At 39.4% G+C, this 17,289-nt stretch overlaps 1 protein-coding gene across 1 annotated transcript in view; it reads right to left on the bottom strand.

Annotated features, from left to right (window-relative positions):
* BTBD8 (BTB domain containing 8) overlaps positions 1–17,141 on the bottom strand; it is a 36,038-nt gene extending 18,897 nt beyond the window's left edge. Inside the window, exons 1-6 of the mRNA XM_075711133.1 lie at positions 17,032–17,141; positions 16,775–16,960; positions 6,509–6,777; positions 5,464–5,581; positions 2,317–2,406; positions 78–158 (exon numbers count right to left, since the gene is read on the bottom strand). Of these exons, the coding sequence (XP_075567248.1) occupies positions 78–158; positions 2,317–2,406; positions 5,464–5,581; positions 6,509–6,777; positions 16,775–16,960; positions 17,032–17,141 (854 nt within the window). The remainder of the gene's footprint in view (positions 1–77; positions 159–2,316; positions 2,407–5,463; positions 5,582–6,508; positions 6,778–16,774; positions 16,961–17,031) is intronic.
* Positions 17,142–17,289: the final 148 nt, after the last annotated feature.

Genomic DNA, 17,289 nt, shown 5'->3' with positions numbered 1-17,289 from the left:
TTTCCTTTTGACTTTTAACTGAGAAAATACAGAACAAGCATAAACTACGATTAAAAATAATAAAAGTTGATATATACCCAACATCGACTTTGTCTGGGAAGTCCAGAATACCTCCATATATAAAATGCAAGATGACACTCATTTCTACATGGCTTATGCTGCAAAAAAAGAAAAAAAACCCAAACAAACAAATAAAGACACATCCAGCATAAAACCCACCACATTCCTTAGCCAAAGGAAGTTGTTTAAGAGACTGATACATCATCCAGCTGTTCTGTGAATGGAAGGTAAATGGTCTGATAAAATTAAAGCTATTTTCAAGATTACTGCAATGTAAAAATATCTAGATGGACTATATTTTGGGTCAATTTTGCTACTCAATAGTCTTGCTGAAACTTTGTAATACTTTTATTAATCTTTGAAATTAAGTCATAAGCAGACTAGTATCTAGATTATTTACATCGATAATATGCAGAAAGAATTTTTTTCATCATTTCCAAGCTCTTTACTAGTAATAAGTCAATTATTAAGCAACTGTATATTTAAAAATTGTTTTATAGTAATTATTTCTAATTCTTGATTTTAGGAATATCTTTAAGCTTTTCCCACAATAAAAATACATTTAATAGTTTTACTGCAACACTAAGTGGGATTGTTGCATCTCAAAATATTTAGAAAAAGTCTTTATGCCTCAATTCCAATTAAGAAATACGGAATTTCTACACAGACTTGTGTTTGCATCCTTGCATTGTCCCAGCACCATTACAGGGAAAGGCACAGAACGCCTATTTTAAATGGTGGACACGATGTCCTGAACAATACACGAATGTACTTTTGTACGTACGTCTCAGTGTGCAATCTTCAGAACCCACAAGTGCTGTGTACATTAGTATAAATGGAATATAGTCATGCAGATTGAGCTAAAACGTTAAAACATTAGACATGTTTAAGCAACAGACATTGATGACTAAAAACAAAAGAAAAAAAAAGTTTGCAACAGGCTAAGAAGCAAAATCAACACAGTTGTCTCTCTATGTATTAGTACACATGACAGCCATAAAATCAGCAAGAAAGAGTTTCCCCACAGTCTCAACAGCTGTTATCTTAGGCAGAATTTTCATTATTTCAGAATAAGCCATATGTACATTATAAGTGTTTAAAAAGACATCATGGAAATCTGCACCAAGCAGAAAACTGAACTAGAAAAGGTAAAATAAATGGATATGATGCTTAATGACATAAATTAAGAGACATTGGCATGAGAATATACTCATATAAAGATTAAGTACTTCTCAGGAGAAAGCCTTTACCGACAAATAGGGATGAAAATTTCTTAGCCATATAGAAATCAATTACAGGGAGCAGTGTAAATACCAGCCTCTAAAAGATACTACGTATAGCATAGAAGCTAAGGAATCAATTAAATTAAAAATGTATTGTTTTATAAGGATTAGGAAGTTATAACCAAATCAACAGATAACCTTCCTGATTTTGCAAGCAGTATTATTACACTGACAGAAAAGTAAAATTATGAAAAGATGAGAAAGTATCACTTGGCCAAGCAATTTTATATTAACACAAAGCAACTATGTTTTGCAACCCTGTAAGGTATACAATTCTTTCTGAAGAAAGCTGAGTCCGCCAACATCACACCTGAACTAAAAAAGCTAACATGTACAAGTATCAGTATTAGTTTGCTTTATCGATTTAAATTAATTTTTCTGATACTGAAAAGAACTAGCCTGGCAGTCCCCAGTTTATCTACAAAGTCTTAAGTATTCATCCTATGCTGACAGCTCCATTATTTTCAGCTCTCACACAGAAAGCCATTGCCAACAAGCACACAAATCAAAATTGGTTTAGTGTATGATGCTGAAATAGCATTATTAAACAGTATTTAAGAAATGTAATTGTTTCTCTGTCTTCACATTGTAAATATACTCTTACTGTACAAATAGGTATGAAAATAAATTACAATGTTCAGACATTCGTGATACTTTTCATGACACGTACAACATGAAGTGGGAGAACTGTAAAAGACTGAATACTAAAACATACCGTACAAAAAGGGATTAGTACTCTTCTGCTCATGAAGAAAGACTTCTTCCCTGAACCATCTGACAATATTAACAAATACACTACACACGCTGTTTCATACTGAAGTCAAAACAGTACTCAGGAAATGTATCGGGTTGAAGAAAAGTGTCAAGGCAGATTAATCTTCAGTGCTCTATGCACAGCACAGTTGTTACCTATTTGCAGTGATTTGAAATTGCCTACCTTCGCTCCCACGCGACTGGCAAAGACAACACTTACCCTTGAAGAGTGATGTGCTCTTGGGAGCTTTCAGCCCAACTTCCACTCAGCATAGCAGCAAAGTAACGAGATCTGGCACATAAAATGGCCCTGAGAGAGAAAAAGTAAACATTATTCCACTAGATACAAATACTTATTATGAGACTCTTTGATAACATTGGCTTAAATCTTTGCCCTTTATGCATTAAGGTGTCATCTGTATACTGCATGTCTTTTCTTCCAGTATGTCTGGAACTTCAAAATATGCTAAAGAAAAAACCCAAAGAGTATTCTAAATTTCTCGCTTGTTTCTAGTATGACTTTGACATTCACACAGAGGAAATTATGATCACAAGCATTTTCCTTTTATGTAATATAAAATTGCAAATTTATTTCTTCTGTTTTATTTACCAAATAACAGTAAATAACCTTGTTTATACAGCCCCATTTTAGCCAAGTAATCATATCCTGGATCTCTTAAATTCTTTTTATACTATGCAATGTATAATTATTAAAATGAAAAGTATAAAACTTGTCTTATTTGAAATTGGCTGGCCACCGACCAGCACATCCTAAAAGTCAAACAAACTTGATACTAACATATGATACAACAATATGATGTGAGTTGCCAGCACTATTTGAGAAGAGCTATCAATTACTTCTGTTTAGACTTATTACCCTTGTATATTTAAAAGGCATAACCGGCCATAAGGGAGATAATTTGATTTACTACTACTTCCATCAAAGGCAATAAAGAAACCCCAGACTGGTAGTCTGCATAGCACAGTATCTCCACCAGTATCAGAGTCTTCAGAAAACCAGATGAGAAGACCTTTGCAACAGGAGCTTCTTAAGGTAGAAGAGCAAAAAGGAAGAGAAGACAGTGGATGAAAACTGCTTTGTGATTTCAGCCTTCCAGATTTACACCAGTTATAGTGGTGTCTTTATATCTCTTATCTGGGCTACTGCAGCCGTAGATAATATTCTCATATATACTGTTTTTTCCTGATACTTACTAAGCTTCCTATTATTTATAGAATTACTTTATGTCGTGTATTTCCTGTGGCAGAAAAAGCAAAGTGTTATATTAGGCATGAGAATCCTTTCTTTTACATGTATTTGTTGGCTCTTAAAGTGTTTCAGAGCACTCTCATTTTGTGTAGGAAGAAGTAAGAAAATGCTATTTATGGTCTCTCTTCTAGTCATTATATATTCTGGAATCTCTCATCTCTCTTGCCTCCTCCTGCTTCAGAAGCCTCAATACTTTAGGAACTTCTCGTGCATTCCTCCTGTGATTCATCCAGCAATAATAATAATGAAGCTTTTGCAGAATGTTTCATATCTCAGTGAAAAATGTCCACACGTAAATGGGTATTACATCCCAAGTTTGAGTATGTGAAGTTCTGAATACACACATGATCTTGTTTTTACAAGATACAGGAACACAATATCATGGAGATATGAAATACACTGTCTCCAATTTTGTCATCCTCTTCCAAATAAATTTTAGTAATGAACAGGGCTAGATCAACTGCAAGGGCATAGTTGAAGTGGATATTTCAAAGACTCATTTTAAATAAGATGGCTAGTCAGTAGAATACGGACAAGTATGTATTACCTAAATATACACTGATAAAGTTTTAACTTGTAAAATACATGGAGATACCAAATGAATTTGAAGTAAATTTATCTGTGCTTTCCTACTGTCACGGTTTGTGCCACGAGTTTATTACTGAACAAATTGACTTGCTCCACTCTGAGCTCTCTGAGAATACAACACAGCACTGGGAAGACACAAACTTGGCAACTCTCTCAGAGCACTGCTGCTCACACTGTGAAGTCTATTGAAGTTCATAGGACTTCATGAGAAAGTAAGAAATACCGAGATAAGCGGGTGGGAGAGGGTGGGAGCTTAAGCTGTCTCCTGTTTGAGAACTTCAAAAAGAACCCTTAAAATAAATAAATCATACTGGTGCTTTCACCACAGTTATACACAAAGTTAGATCTCCCTTACTCACTCCTACTGTTCACAAGACGCAGTACGAAAACAAGCAAGTCTTGTGCCTGTTTCAGAACATCCATGTTTTCTTTAATGATTTACTGCTGTATTTTTTGATGCTGGTTAGGCTAGATACATTGCTCCAGGTAGTAAGTGGCCTAAATTAAAGCAGCTCTGCTGAAGGAATCTTTTTGTTGACTTTCTTTTTGCATTGAAGTATTTGCTTCTCAAAGTTAGGGACCTGAGAATGTGTCATCTTATAGTGTAGGCCAGAAGAGAAAAAACATGCCTAACTACACTGCATTCTGGAAGTTTAGTATATATCCTAATTCTGTTATTTAAAAGAATAAAATATCCCCCCCACACACACTACTGTAACACCTTTACAGAAGATATGTCTGTAATGTCAGTAATATAACCCCCCCTGCACTGTTTTTGTGTTGAGAAAATACTAAAAATAGTGGAGGTTTTTTTATAATCTCTCAGATAGTTATATGCTCAAAGGGAACAAAATACAGGCTGTCTAGTTTGCTATCTCAAGTGCAAACAGACTCATATCAAAGGTGCAGGGAATGGTACTGACGCTTTAATTTGCTTTCCCAAGCTACAGAAGTCCAATAAGCCAAAGTTCTTAAATAGTCTTGGACTTTAGATCTAATAAAGGCTGCTGACAATCTTTACGTCTATGTGCCTGAAGTAATGAAAGTGAAATCAGATTCTGTATGCGCAAATTCTGAAGAGCAGAAAAAAAAGATACATAATTACTCCTCCAGAAATTTTCTGCCTGTGTGGTAATTTTATTCAGCATTAATTGCTGAATAGTTTATCAATAGATTTTTCATTTTCTTCAGAGAGCACAGATTATTTAAAAAAAGGTTAGCAAAGAAAACCTACACAGTATTTATATAATAAGTATATACTCATGATATGAGTTTACGATGGCAATCCTAGAAGTGCTAAAAATGCAGCTGTTTTCACAATAGTTGCCATTAATGAGACAAATAATTTTCATTAATATCAAAGTATGGCCACTTCGCACATAAGACCTACAAACTATAATGGTTCACAGCTAGATAACAGCACCAGCAACAACTTGATATAGGTATACAGTAGTGTTTTGTAATAGAAGGATTTTGGTTGAAAAAACTTTACAGTAAATACTTATGTACCTGTGAGCTTGAAAATCTTTGCCTTCTATGCAAATATTAATATCTGGACAACAGCATTTCTTGTAAAGCATCATTAAGTCTTCTCCTAACACAGATGCAGTTTCTAGTTTGGAATTACCTGCAGGTGGGGAGAAATAGCTATTTTCACTTTGTCCGGTGTAGACTGGACTATTGACAGTACAGAGACAACTTAAAATATTTGAAAAGAAAAATCTGACATAATGAAAATTTTTCATATTGCATATTCAAGCTAGAATTTTCCTTGAAAGGTTTTCAGACCTTGCATTTTACTTCTTGTTTTAACTTGAGATATTGGAAATTTGATGAATGCTTCATATTTGTATCTACAGAAGAAGCACTATAGGTACTCTTTCATAAGATTATGTAGCCAGTTCATTTTTTTTTCCTAGAAAGATCTGGTACCTCTGCATTAAAAAAAAGTAGACTCTGAAGAAGTTCCAGGTCATGTAGTGCTACAAGCTTCTGCCTGAACAGATTTGTTGCTTGATCCTATCTTACTGACACAGCTGTAGCAGCCAGCACCTCTGGTGTAGATGCAGTTACACGTTTCCTCGTGTTACTTATTCCATTCATGGTTGTAGTAGGGAAGATTCTGGAAGATTCCAAAATCCTCATAAAACAACAGTGGAACTGGTGTAATTTGCTAGAAAAGGAAAGGAATGGAGAGAGGGATTCTGCTCTGTGGGAGTCCCACCTGGTGAGGACTCAAGTTTGCTGTATGACAGAGAAAAGACAGGACACGGTGCTGATGAACATGCCCGATGGCTGGCAAGTCCTGTCAGATTTACTATGCTACAGGTTGGCTGGGAACCGCTCCTGCCAACCTTCTACAGCAATTAATTTTTTCAAAGTGTGAGAGAATGAGGTAGACCATAGCAAAGAATATCCATGTAAGCTGTGTTATAACAATAGCTTTAATCTTTGCCTGCATTTTTACATCTGTATAAAAGTCTTTAGATCATTATTTAAAAGAAAAAAAAAAAACCCACAAAATAAACAAACAAAAGTATAATTCCAAACCTACCTGCAGTGGCTTTGTTGCTTTCTGCATCAACGACTGCTTCTGGAATTTCCTCTTTGATACAAGATGAACAAGCAACTTCTTCCTGCACAGCTCCACTTGGAGTATTCTGATCAACAGGTGTACTTCTGCCATCTCCAAGACAATTTACATTTGTTTGAGTGTTTTGAAGAGTAGTAATGTTGTTTTCTTGTATTAGTTTGGGTTCCAATACTTTTTTCATCATAGCCAGCTCCTCAGCCTCAAGATTTTTATCAGATGAATATACAAGCCTAGAAGATGACACTAAGTTTACTCCTGTAATTTTTTAATTGATCAAAAGAAACAAATAAAAAATGACATTTTTTTTGTCTAACGAAGTTCATGACCAGAAAACAAAAGCTGTACTCTACAGTGCTTAGTAGTAATAATAAAAAAACTTTTAAAAACTGTATCTCTGGAAAACTTATTTCTGCAATGCTTGAAAAAGCATAAACAAGCATTACAAGTAAAATGTAGTGTCGGGTTAAAAGGAATGAAGGTTTCTCTCCCTCAGTTTACTTTTTTAGTTAAAGAAACTTGTCTGCTCTTTATAGCTCATCTACTGTAATCATGTACTGGCAAAAGCAGAAGCAAACTGTATCAGTAATGACAGATGACTGATTTATAAATCTTAGTATGACCAAGAAAAGCCATTTGATTGTCCTTTAGTATCATCGAATTTACAAACCCAAGAATATAAAAACCTTCTAACATCAAGGTTACAAGTACAAAACCATATAAATGGTATAGATATAAATTTTAATTTCAAAGGAAGTGCTTGAAAGCATGAAAACGTGCAGTTAAGATTACCCAAGAGCTTTCACTTTGCCCATATAGTAATTCCAGCTTCCCACTTTCCCATCTGTTTCCCCAGCTTATTTTTGGCTCAAGATCTGGAAAGGCTAACAAAGCCCACAGTCTGTGACTGCAAAGACCTCGTATTTATAGACAGATACTGCACTCCAGCAACTTAATGGAGCCTTAAAAAGTCCATGTGAACAGATGACGTGCTTTATCAGTGGTTTCATACCATATAGATGAAGTTAGCAAAGTTTAACAGAAGAGCTACAGTTACTTTGCATTTAGCCGACATGTACTTACAGATGTGCATTTAGTCACTCATTCCATGGCAAAGAAGCTTTATTGTTAACATTGGGAACATAGGGATTTGAGTATGCTATTTGAACACTGTCCTCTAAAGGGGCAGAGAAAACATACAAAGAAATCGTCTTCCTTCTTAAGTCCTGTATTTAAAGGATTGAGTTAGGTAGAATTTGTCTGTGCGATACAGGTTCTCACCAAGAGAGAATGACAAGAAACGAGAATGTAGGGAATGGGAATTTTAATATTTTATTAGATTTTGAAAGCAAGGGCCAGGAGGATGTGACAGGAGTAATAAAATTTCACACTGAAAGAGTGAGATTGGTAGACCCTCTTTACATGGGTTTTTAAGGTTGTCATACCTGTTATGTGCTTTCAGAACTCCTAACCTGTGAACTTGGCCTGACCATCTATTGCTTTTCGTATTTACAGTGCTTTCCAACCCAGCCTAATAATAGCACGAGGCATGAGGGAAAGACAAGTAATAACATGCCACATCACCAAGAACAGACCACAGGTTGCTTGCTGGAGCAGGAAGATTTTGCAATTCTTTAGAAAATTCAAGACCATGACTTCCACACATTTTCCCCGTTCACTACGCTGCTCAGTACTTAACATCTATGTTTTACAGCTCTGTGGCAGTAGGACTCAAGAACAGAAATTCAGAGCAGAAACCAAATTAAGCTAGAGATTTCAAAATTCCACAGAAGTATTCTGAAGCTTTGTCTTCAAGTTGTTTCTCCACATCAGATCTTCCAAGAAATGTCACTTAAAGTCACACAGACAATGCCACTACTAGCCAAATCTGGTCATCCCCACTTTATTCCTGCATCTTCAGCAGACTTAAGCAAATACCACAATTACAGAAGTAAACTGGCAACACATACTGGATGTGAAAAACTGCAGGAAGATCCCTAGTAAGGGTTTGTTGAAAGAAAATTGCCATTCATAACACGGTGGGTTAGATTTGCACTGGAACTTTACTTACTCACTTTTCTGTTGCTGTGGAGCTATCGCATATTCAACATGTAAAGACAGTACAAATTGACTTTGAGGGATAAAGAAAATTAGCAGCAACAGATAACTGCTTTGCCATAAATTAATTAGTTTAAATTTTTCCTTACTTTCTGCCAGTAAGTGAAAAACGTATCCATAGGGAATCTGATAAGCTAGGCAATGAGGCAACAATCTCCTGGGAATCCTCAGGGTATTTTCAGATAATCTACATAAGAAACCTCAGGAATGCTATTCCATTATCGCTAGGGCTTAAGTCAATAAAAACGGCACTCTTACCACAACTAGGAACTCTGTAAATAAAACAAGTGGCATGTTGTTAAATCAGAACTAACTGGTTTTAGCACTGAAAAAGTTACTCGAAGTAAGTTTTTTCCTGTAAAAAGTCAAGGAACCTTGATTATTCAGTTAACATTTAAAATCCAGCCACAGTCCTGGCTTTATTACTTCCAGAAACTCAATACAGACTGTAAATTTACTACTTTGAAAGACTCATGGAGGCATCCATTATTTTGCTTCACAGACAGCAATAATGTTTTTAGCACATCTTCTAGAAATTCTCCTTTATTTCAGTTAAATCCCGTTAGATGTTCTTTCCAGAATGGAAGATTCTGCAGTTTTCTGAAACCTGTTACAGAAAACTTTGCTTGGCAACACCCTTTATTTTATAGGCTTGTTTCCAAAGGCAGAGTGAAGTTTTCTAGACTGTCTTCTACAGAGTATCAAATGGCACCTTCCTGCATAAATAAAAGCTAGGGAAATCTTTCATCCACAGGAAAATGCATAGCTCAGACCTTGGAGCTCAGATGTTTTAGTGATAATGTAAAAACCATCTCTACAAAACACAGTTGCTGTAAGAAACCAGGACCCTTACTGCAGAACTATGATATGAATAGTTTTTAACTGTTCCAAACCTCTTGAGCAGGCATCATTCAATGTGACACCTTAGTTTAGTTAAGTTAAAGTACAGAAGATTACGATTTTTAGAATTGCAATCTTATAAATTTCTTCTTTAAGTCAGATACAGGTATCATCAGGAGGTCTTAGAGCTTGACCAGTTTTGAACTGAGTTAAGGATTTACAAGAAGACAGTTTTCATAGTCGTCTGAACAATCTAAGGCAGCATAAAAAGGTTCCAGTTCTTCCAACATTCCTAATGATGATCAGGAAAAGTACTAGCTTGTACTCGCTGTGACCAAACAGCTTCCTAGAACATACAAGCAGTATGGAGTTACTTTGTTTTTATAACAACACAGAGCCTACAGACATCTCAAAATGCACTTTGAAGAAAAGCACATACTTTGTGGGTAGTTTGCAAAGTACTAGGAAAACGCGAAGTAGCCCAACCAAACTTACTTTTCTGTATCTAAGATTTCATTCACAGTTTTGTTTTTACAGGTGTCCTGAAGTTATATCTCCTCTCATTCCAAATCACTGTGGATAAATTCTTTGGGAAGTTTCTCAGCCTTAGAGCTCTCTAAGTCCCACCTATTTCTATCAATTGTAGATGCATGACTCCACACAGTCTTGAAAACCATACAGTCTCATTAGAAGAACAATCACACAATTCTGTTCTCAGAACAGCCACAAAGGCAATCCTGACTAGAATCAGTAAGACATTTTTATGCTCACTAAAAATAGAAAAAATGTGATCACAAAAAATCTGAAGTTAATGGTTGGGTCGAAAAATACTATGGATAGCATGAAGCTGTCAGCACAAAAGTCCGACACATATGAAAAGGGGAAATTCTGCTGTTTGACAGTGCATCAGTTTAATTGCCCTGGAAAAAAGATACCATGGTAACTTTAGAATACAGGGGCAAGTACAGATGCCCCAAACAGGATACTTACTTGGTAGCGTAGAGGATAATACAATTAATGAAAACAGACAAAACAAATTATGTTGTTCTTTATTTACAAGTTGTACAGATGCTGTGTGTTGTTTTCAGTAGGAACTTGGTATAGCACATACCAGAACTTCACGTAGTAACTAGATTAGCACTGAAATATCTTCTGTACATGTGTAAAATACCATATTATACAGTTTTACTTAAACAAGCTATGTGTTAGCACAACTAAATGCCAAAATAAAAACAAGATCTATTAACTTTTGTTAATAAAAATAACACTGAGAATGTAGGAAGTCTCTGAACCACTCCCTACCCACAGTTTAATGCATGGATACCTTTAGCAAACCCAATTGCAGCAAATACTCTCATGCACTGCATTTAATCCTGGTGGACTTGCAAAAATATTTCAGCAATACACCTACAGCAGTGAATCATTGTTAGTGCAAGTTAGACATGTCATATGCACAACTTCAACCTACCTTAATCACTTAAGATTCTTCTATTTCCCTTTAGATTTGCTAAAAGAACCATCTGCTTGATTTTTGCAGCTGAGATGATTATTTTAACTTAATTGATTTCTTGAGACAAGTATTTCAGTAAACTTCTTCTCAGGAGATGCAACATCAACTGCTTTGCTGCCTCACGCAGATGCCGATTAAATTTTCTGACTTCTTGTGAAAGCTAAGCATTTCAGCAGAAGAATCTGGCCCTTAAGCAATCATGGTCCCAGTGAAAGGTTTCTACCCATTTCTCACATAAATTGATTTTTTTCTTCCCTGAAGGCATAAATCCATGGCATTAAGATACTATGTTTTCCAAAGCAAGATGTTAATATCGCACACATACCGAATATACTGCGACTTGACAGTTTAGCTTCTTAACTTCCTCTGAGAAACTGAGAGTAGATATAAACATGGATAAAAAAAATCCAGTAAGAAAAAAGACAAACTCATTGTTTCTATGTATGTGGAAAGGAGATAAGGTCGCCATTGTTTGGCATGTGTTTAAAGCCTGTTTTCATCAAAAGAAACAAGTCATCATGGTGAAGGCTTTCTTCCCCCAACAGGATATAGCATCAAATCTAAACTACAAGCTGCATGTAGTATCTTAACTTATTTCCCTCCCTCCCTCCCAGCTTCCTTGCTTAGCAAAGTTTAATTATTCTCAGTGACTAGCTTAGCTCATATTTACAACCACAACAAACTAACTGGGTGCTGTAGTAACAAATTCAGACCAGAGAATATGGTTGTATGAAAGAAAGCCATTAAGTTAGAACAGCTTAGCTATTCAGACGACCAAATTCCTTAATCCCTTAACTTGGGAAAGAACCACTTTGGTTCACAATAATTTGTTCTCAACTTTCTCAGTTTTCACTGTTCACTGGAGATAAGCCTTTACAGAGCATTTTAACTTCCACAATTCAGGATCTATCGTTTCACAAAGTTTAAGACAGTCCCGTCAAATTTCCCACATTGTCCATATTTATAGGCCGGGGTTTGTTAACTCCATTTGTTTTGGGAGGAATGATTTTTCTCAGCTGCACTGCCGATTCCCTTATGTCTTAATGCAAGGGGAAGAACAGTTGTTGAGCCATAAAATGCACCCGTACCACAGAAAGCCCTTTTTGCAGTTAGCTTGTTTTCAAGTTACATGAATCAGTCACTCGGAGAAGATACTCCTTGCACGGTAGGGTACACTACATCAACAGGCACCAGTGATAAGAAGATAAAAGGGAGGGATCATATCAGAGTAAACTATATAACCCACAAAATCTCAAGAACATGGGAGGCATGCTATTCTCCTGAAAGAGAAGTCTGCAATCATAACGCACTAGAGGGGAACGCAGAAGCCTAGATGTTAAGGGTAAGATTGCTGAGCCATAAGTGTAAAGGAATTCAGAGTACAGGAGCAAAAGTGACATTTGTTTCCTCCAAAGTAGCCAGTATCCAGTGGGGACTATGACAATCTGGCCATCAGTAAGAGTGCGCAAGTTGTTTAAAGAAATGTTTCCCTTTTTCACTACTTTGTAATCCAATGTTACGGAACTGTAACTGGGAATTGTATTTAAAGAACAAATATTCACAAACAAGTCATATATTTGGTGCAACTGCTTTATGAAAGCCTCACATGCAAGGGAAGGTCAAGCTGAAAATAGAGCTAAGCCATCATCTTCTGTAGTGTCAGTCTGATGTCATGTAATTTTAACAGGTACCCCACCTTCTGGCTTGGTGGGTTTTTTTTTTTCCCCTGCACACAGGAAAGAATCTGACAGACATGAGCAACAATGAGATCGCAAGAGGTGTGACTATGTGACAGATGAAACTGGAACAATGCTGTAGGGTATCTTGTATTAATAGCAGTTGCCACAGCCTAAAATTTATTCAACAAAGGAAAGGTGTGCATAGAGTCTACAGAAAAAAAGTTACTGTCATCATGCTGGCTAAGAGTTTACCTTCAAAAATATTTTTGTCTGCACTTAAGCTAGATGTAGCATCCTTCTGCTGCCTGATACAGAACCATACAAACATAACACGGTCGAAGCCTTGGCTGGTCTACTTGGAATCAACTGCTGGTGCTGCAAATTAACCCCCGTGGCAGTAAACGTCACAATGGCAATTGTATTCCTTTGTATTTGATCCGTATTTATTGCTTTTTAACTGGAACTGACTGTCATTAGGTCCTTCTCTGTCCTTCCTTAGATCCCTTTAATACAAATATCAGGAGAGAATGAAATAACAACTAGATTTTTTTATTTCTAAAGCGATGTTTTTCCAACTGAAAGGGTAAAAGCAGTTTGCCTCTCAAAAGGCAAGATATTAATGACCTGTGACAGACTGTTGTCCTTCAGGGATGCTAAGCTGCTCGCTTCTCGAGGCGGACTGCAGAACCCTGCTTCAGCACTCACCTCCTGCCATCGACATACTTGCAACTGTTGACCCTTTTCTAGTCGTGTAACGAAGAGTGACAGGTGGCTATTGGAGGGCAGAGTCAATATTACCTTAGCTTCATTGGGCAAAACTGTTGGGTGAATAGCATCTACAATACGGGTGCTGCACTTCCTGGTGACCAGCAGTTTCTTGCTGGTGTCCTCAGACAGCACAAGTATAGGGAAGGAAACAAAGCAGTGCTCAGTTACTCATTTATTTCATGCTGAGGCTATGCAGAAGGATCAGCATCAAGTTCACCATGTCCTCCATCCGCCTCAAAAATGCTCAGAAGTTTGGCAAGGGGAGCTGCACAGCCTTCAGCACACAAGTGACACGTAGCCTACATCTCTCCTGATGAAGAGAGACAGAGGCCCAAAGGAAGTGTGTCTCACTGAGATGCACGCCAGATATAGCTTGTGAGAAAAAAAAAATCCCCAAATCCCCAAGGAAAGATGACTTTCACTTGGGAAGCTAAGAGAAAAGCTGAATATAAACAGGAAAAGGAATGAGATTTTGTTACAGCTTCGATGAACTCTTCAATACTATAGCAGTATTCCACTTCTATTCTGCTGGGAAACAGTATTTATAACCAGAAACCCTAGAACTTTTGTAGAGGACTACAACTATCTCTCAGAAGCTCAACTGCAGCTACAGGTCCTTGTTACAACTCAGCATGGCGATTCGTGTGCTCCAAGAACTAGGCTAGCTTTCAGTCAACCTCAAGCTGCAATTGAAGGCACTTTTTTGGATTTGTGAAGATCTCATTCATTTACGTCTTAGCAGTAAGAAACCACTTCTATTCCACAGCCCCAGATATTAGCAGAAGTCGTCAGACCAACAATGAAATTGGGCTCTTTTCAAGCAAAGCTGCTTCCTTTCCTGGGTACAAAGCAGTTCACTGTGGTCAAACTCCGGTGCATTCCGCGACGCACATTTTCAGAGAATGTGCTAGCTTAGAGGATTCAAAAGCTGAAATATCAAACAGCACTGAAGACTAAGTTAAGAAAAACCAGCCATCTTGCAAAATGCACTTCATACGTAGCTTAGAATATATGGGGACGTTCATTTGAAGAATCTAAACTCACATTGAAAAGATAAAACGATTACAGTTAGATGAGCTGGTTTGAGTTTAAGGTTTAAGGGTGTTTTTCCCAATACCATGCTTTTTGGAGAACATGCAGGACTCTAGGGATCATTACTTGCCTTCCAGCAAACACAGACAAAATTGAAAGCGGGTCTAAATGAACTGTAGGCATACTAAATGCTTACATTAGGAAAACAAAGGAATGATATAACAGTATATAAATAATTGAAATAATTATTCCCCATAATTATTTCCCAATTTCCAAATTAAAGTGATTTGGAGTAATTTAAAATGTGCATTATCACGCTTCTGCACGAAAGTTTTCTGCACCACCTCTGACGCGAATGTGAAGCAAATTAATGACATCGAAGCAATAATGGAGTTAAGAAAAATACGAGACAAAAATCATGCTGTTTTGTTTCTTACCACTTGTTTTGCTAATGCTCCTGCCAGACTTTGACAGTAACCTAACAAATGCGAGTTTATCAGCTTGTTCCACTAAAATGATGCTGTGTTTTGGATACTACTCTCAGTTCAAAAAGTTTTCTTTCATACTTATTATAACTTTAGTACCCTGAACACATATTTTTAGCTGTCTGCTGCCTTATTTACAAATTTAAGGAGAGAATGAGCAAAACCAATAGGGAGAGGTCAGCCTGGGCTATATTTTAGGCACTAAACTTTAAAACTGCAACACCTTCCCCTTCCTCTTGCCAACGCCCTCAAGACCCTGCCAAGCACATACATTTTTCTAGGCACATCCTGAATTCATCCGAAATCCCAGCGTGCCTGCCGCTCTGCTCCTGGGCATGCCCCAAAGTGCCAATGGGCTCGAACATCAACCCCATTGTACAGAAGATAGGCGGCACCACCGCAGCTTTGCTAGAGAACAGCAAGCACTGCCCAGTTCTTTGAAAGAAGGATTAGAGGCACTTACAGGCAAGGAGGATTGCAAGCACTGGCCTGATGTACTCACCGAAGGTTTGGAGGCACTGGCCAGCCCCCCCGATGTACTCACCGAAGGTTTGGAGGCACCGGCCAGCCCCCCCGATGTACTCACCGAAGGTGTGGAGCAAGCCAAGCGAGATGTCAGGTGCATGCTAATAGCAGGCAATGGGAAAACAGGCCAGCCCTTGCACCAGTCCCTGGGGAGCAGCCAGCCCGCACGCGGCCCCGATGGCGCGGCACACCTCGCTCGGGGATCCAGTTTGGCAGGAAAGCTGTGCTTTGTTTGCCCTAGGCCATGGATCATTCGGACTTCAGTGATGGCCACGCAGTTTCTAACCTGATGCATCCTCTTGATGCATCTTCACCTAACTCGATGAAGTCCTCCTAGGCTTCCAAAACTATAATTTTTTTTTTTTTAACATGCCAGTGGTTTTGCTTTGTTGTTTTTTCATTAGGTCTTCTTGCTAACAAGGGTATTAGCAGGCACAGACAATTTCAAAGGATACATTCAGGATTTTTGCTGCTTTTTCTCTTGTTTTGTTACAAGACCTTTACATACCATACAAACGCACGCTCCGGTGGAGAGTACGCCCATGCGCTGTCAGTGGAGGGACGAAGGCAGAGGAAGAGAAGGAAGTTACAGGGAAGTCATAGAATCACAGAATCGTTGAGGTTGGAAAAGACCTTGAGGATCATCCAGTCCAACCATTAACCTAGCACTACCAAGTCCACCACTGAAACAATTAAGGGTAGAGGAGCAATTTCATGTTTCCTGGCTTGGTGGCTGGAATCGTTTTTAATGAAAGTAAAACTAGGAGTCACTAAGGTTGGAAAAATCATAGAATCCTTTAGGTGAGAAAGGACCTTTAAGATCATCCAGTCCAACCATTAACCTAACGCTACCAAGTCCACCACTAAACCAGTTAAGGGTAGAGCAATAATTAATTTCATGCTTCCTGGCTTGGTGGCTGGATTCCTTTTAACGAAAGTGAAAACTAGGAATCATTAAGGTTGGAAAGGATCTCTAGGATCATCAGTCCAACCATCAACCCAACACCACCGTGCCCACTAAACCACATCCCAAAGTGCCGCCTCTGCCCGTTTTTTGAACCCCTCCAGGGATGGGGACTCCAGCACCTCTCTGGGCAGCCTGTTCCAATGCTTGACTACCCTTTCCGTGAAGAAGTCCTCTGCGAGGACACCGCTTTGAACAGGAAAGCTTTGCAACAGGTGTCAACACCGGGGGAAAAAAAAAAACCAGGAGGAAGGCAGCGCTGCACAGCCCCCCCCGGTGCCCGCCACCCCGCCGCGGCCGCGCACTCACCGCAGGAAGCGCCGGAGCTCGGCGGGCCCCACGCCGTCCAACCGCAGCACCTGCCGGGGCGGCCGCCCCCCGCCCAGCCCGGCGAAGAGCCGCGGGGCCCGCGCCAGCAGCAGCGCCCGGTGCGCCCGCACCGCCGCCTCGCCCGCCCGGATGGTCACGTCGGAGCGCGTCCCCTCCGCCAGCAGCCTGCGGGAGCGCACCGTTACCGCCGGCCGCCGCCCCGCCACGCCCCGCCCCGCCGGCCGCCCCGCCTCTACCTGCCGAGGTCCTGCCGCAGCTGCTCGGCCAGCGCCTGCTTCAGCTGCTGCCGCTCCACCGCCGCCGGGCCGGGGCCCTTCGCCGCGGTGCCGCCGCCGCAGCGCGCCATGTACCGCCAAGCTGCTCCGCGCCGGGCGCGGCGGCAGGGTTGACGGACGGTCCCTTACCCACACCGCCGAAGGGGCGGGCGGGCGGGCGGCCGAACTGGCGGCGACAACCGGGCCGCTGCCCGCCGGCAGCCGAGGGACGGCCGGGCC

The sequence above is a fragment of the Pelecanus crispus genome, chromosome 5 (genome assembly GCF_030463565.1).
Source record: "Pelecanus crispus isolate bPelCri1 chromosome 5, bPelCri1.pri, whole genome shotgun sequence".
Classification (NCBI taxonomy): Eukaryota; Metazoa; Chordata; class Aves; order Pelecaniformes; family Pelecanidae; genus Pelecanus; species Pelecanus crispus.
Note: the sequence above shows the minus strand (reverse complement) of the source record. Positions and strands in the feature narration are given on the sequence as shown.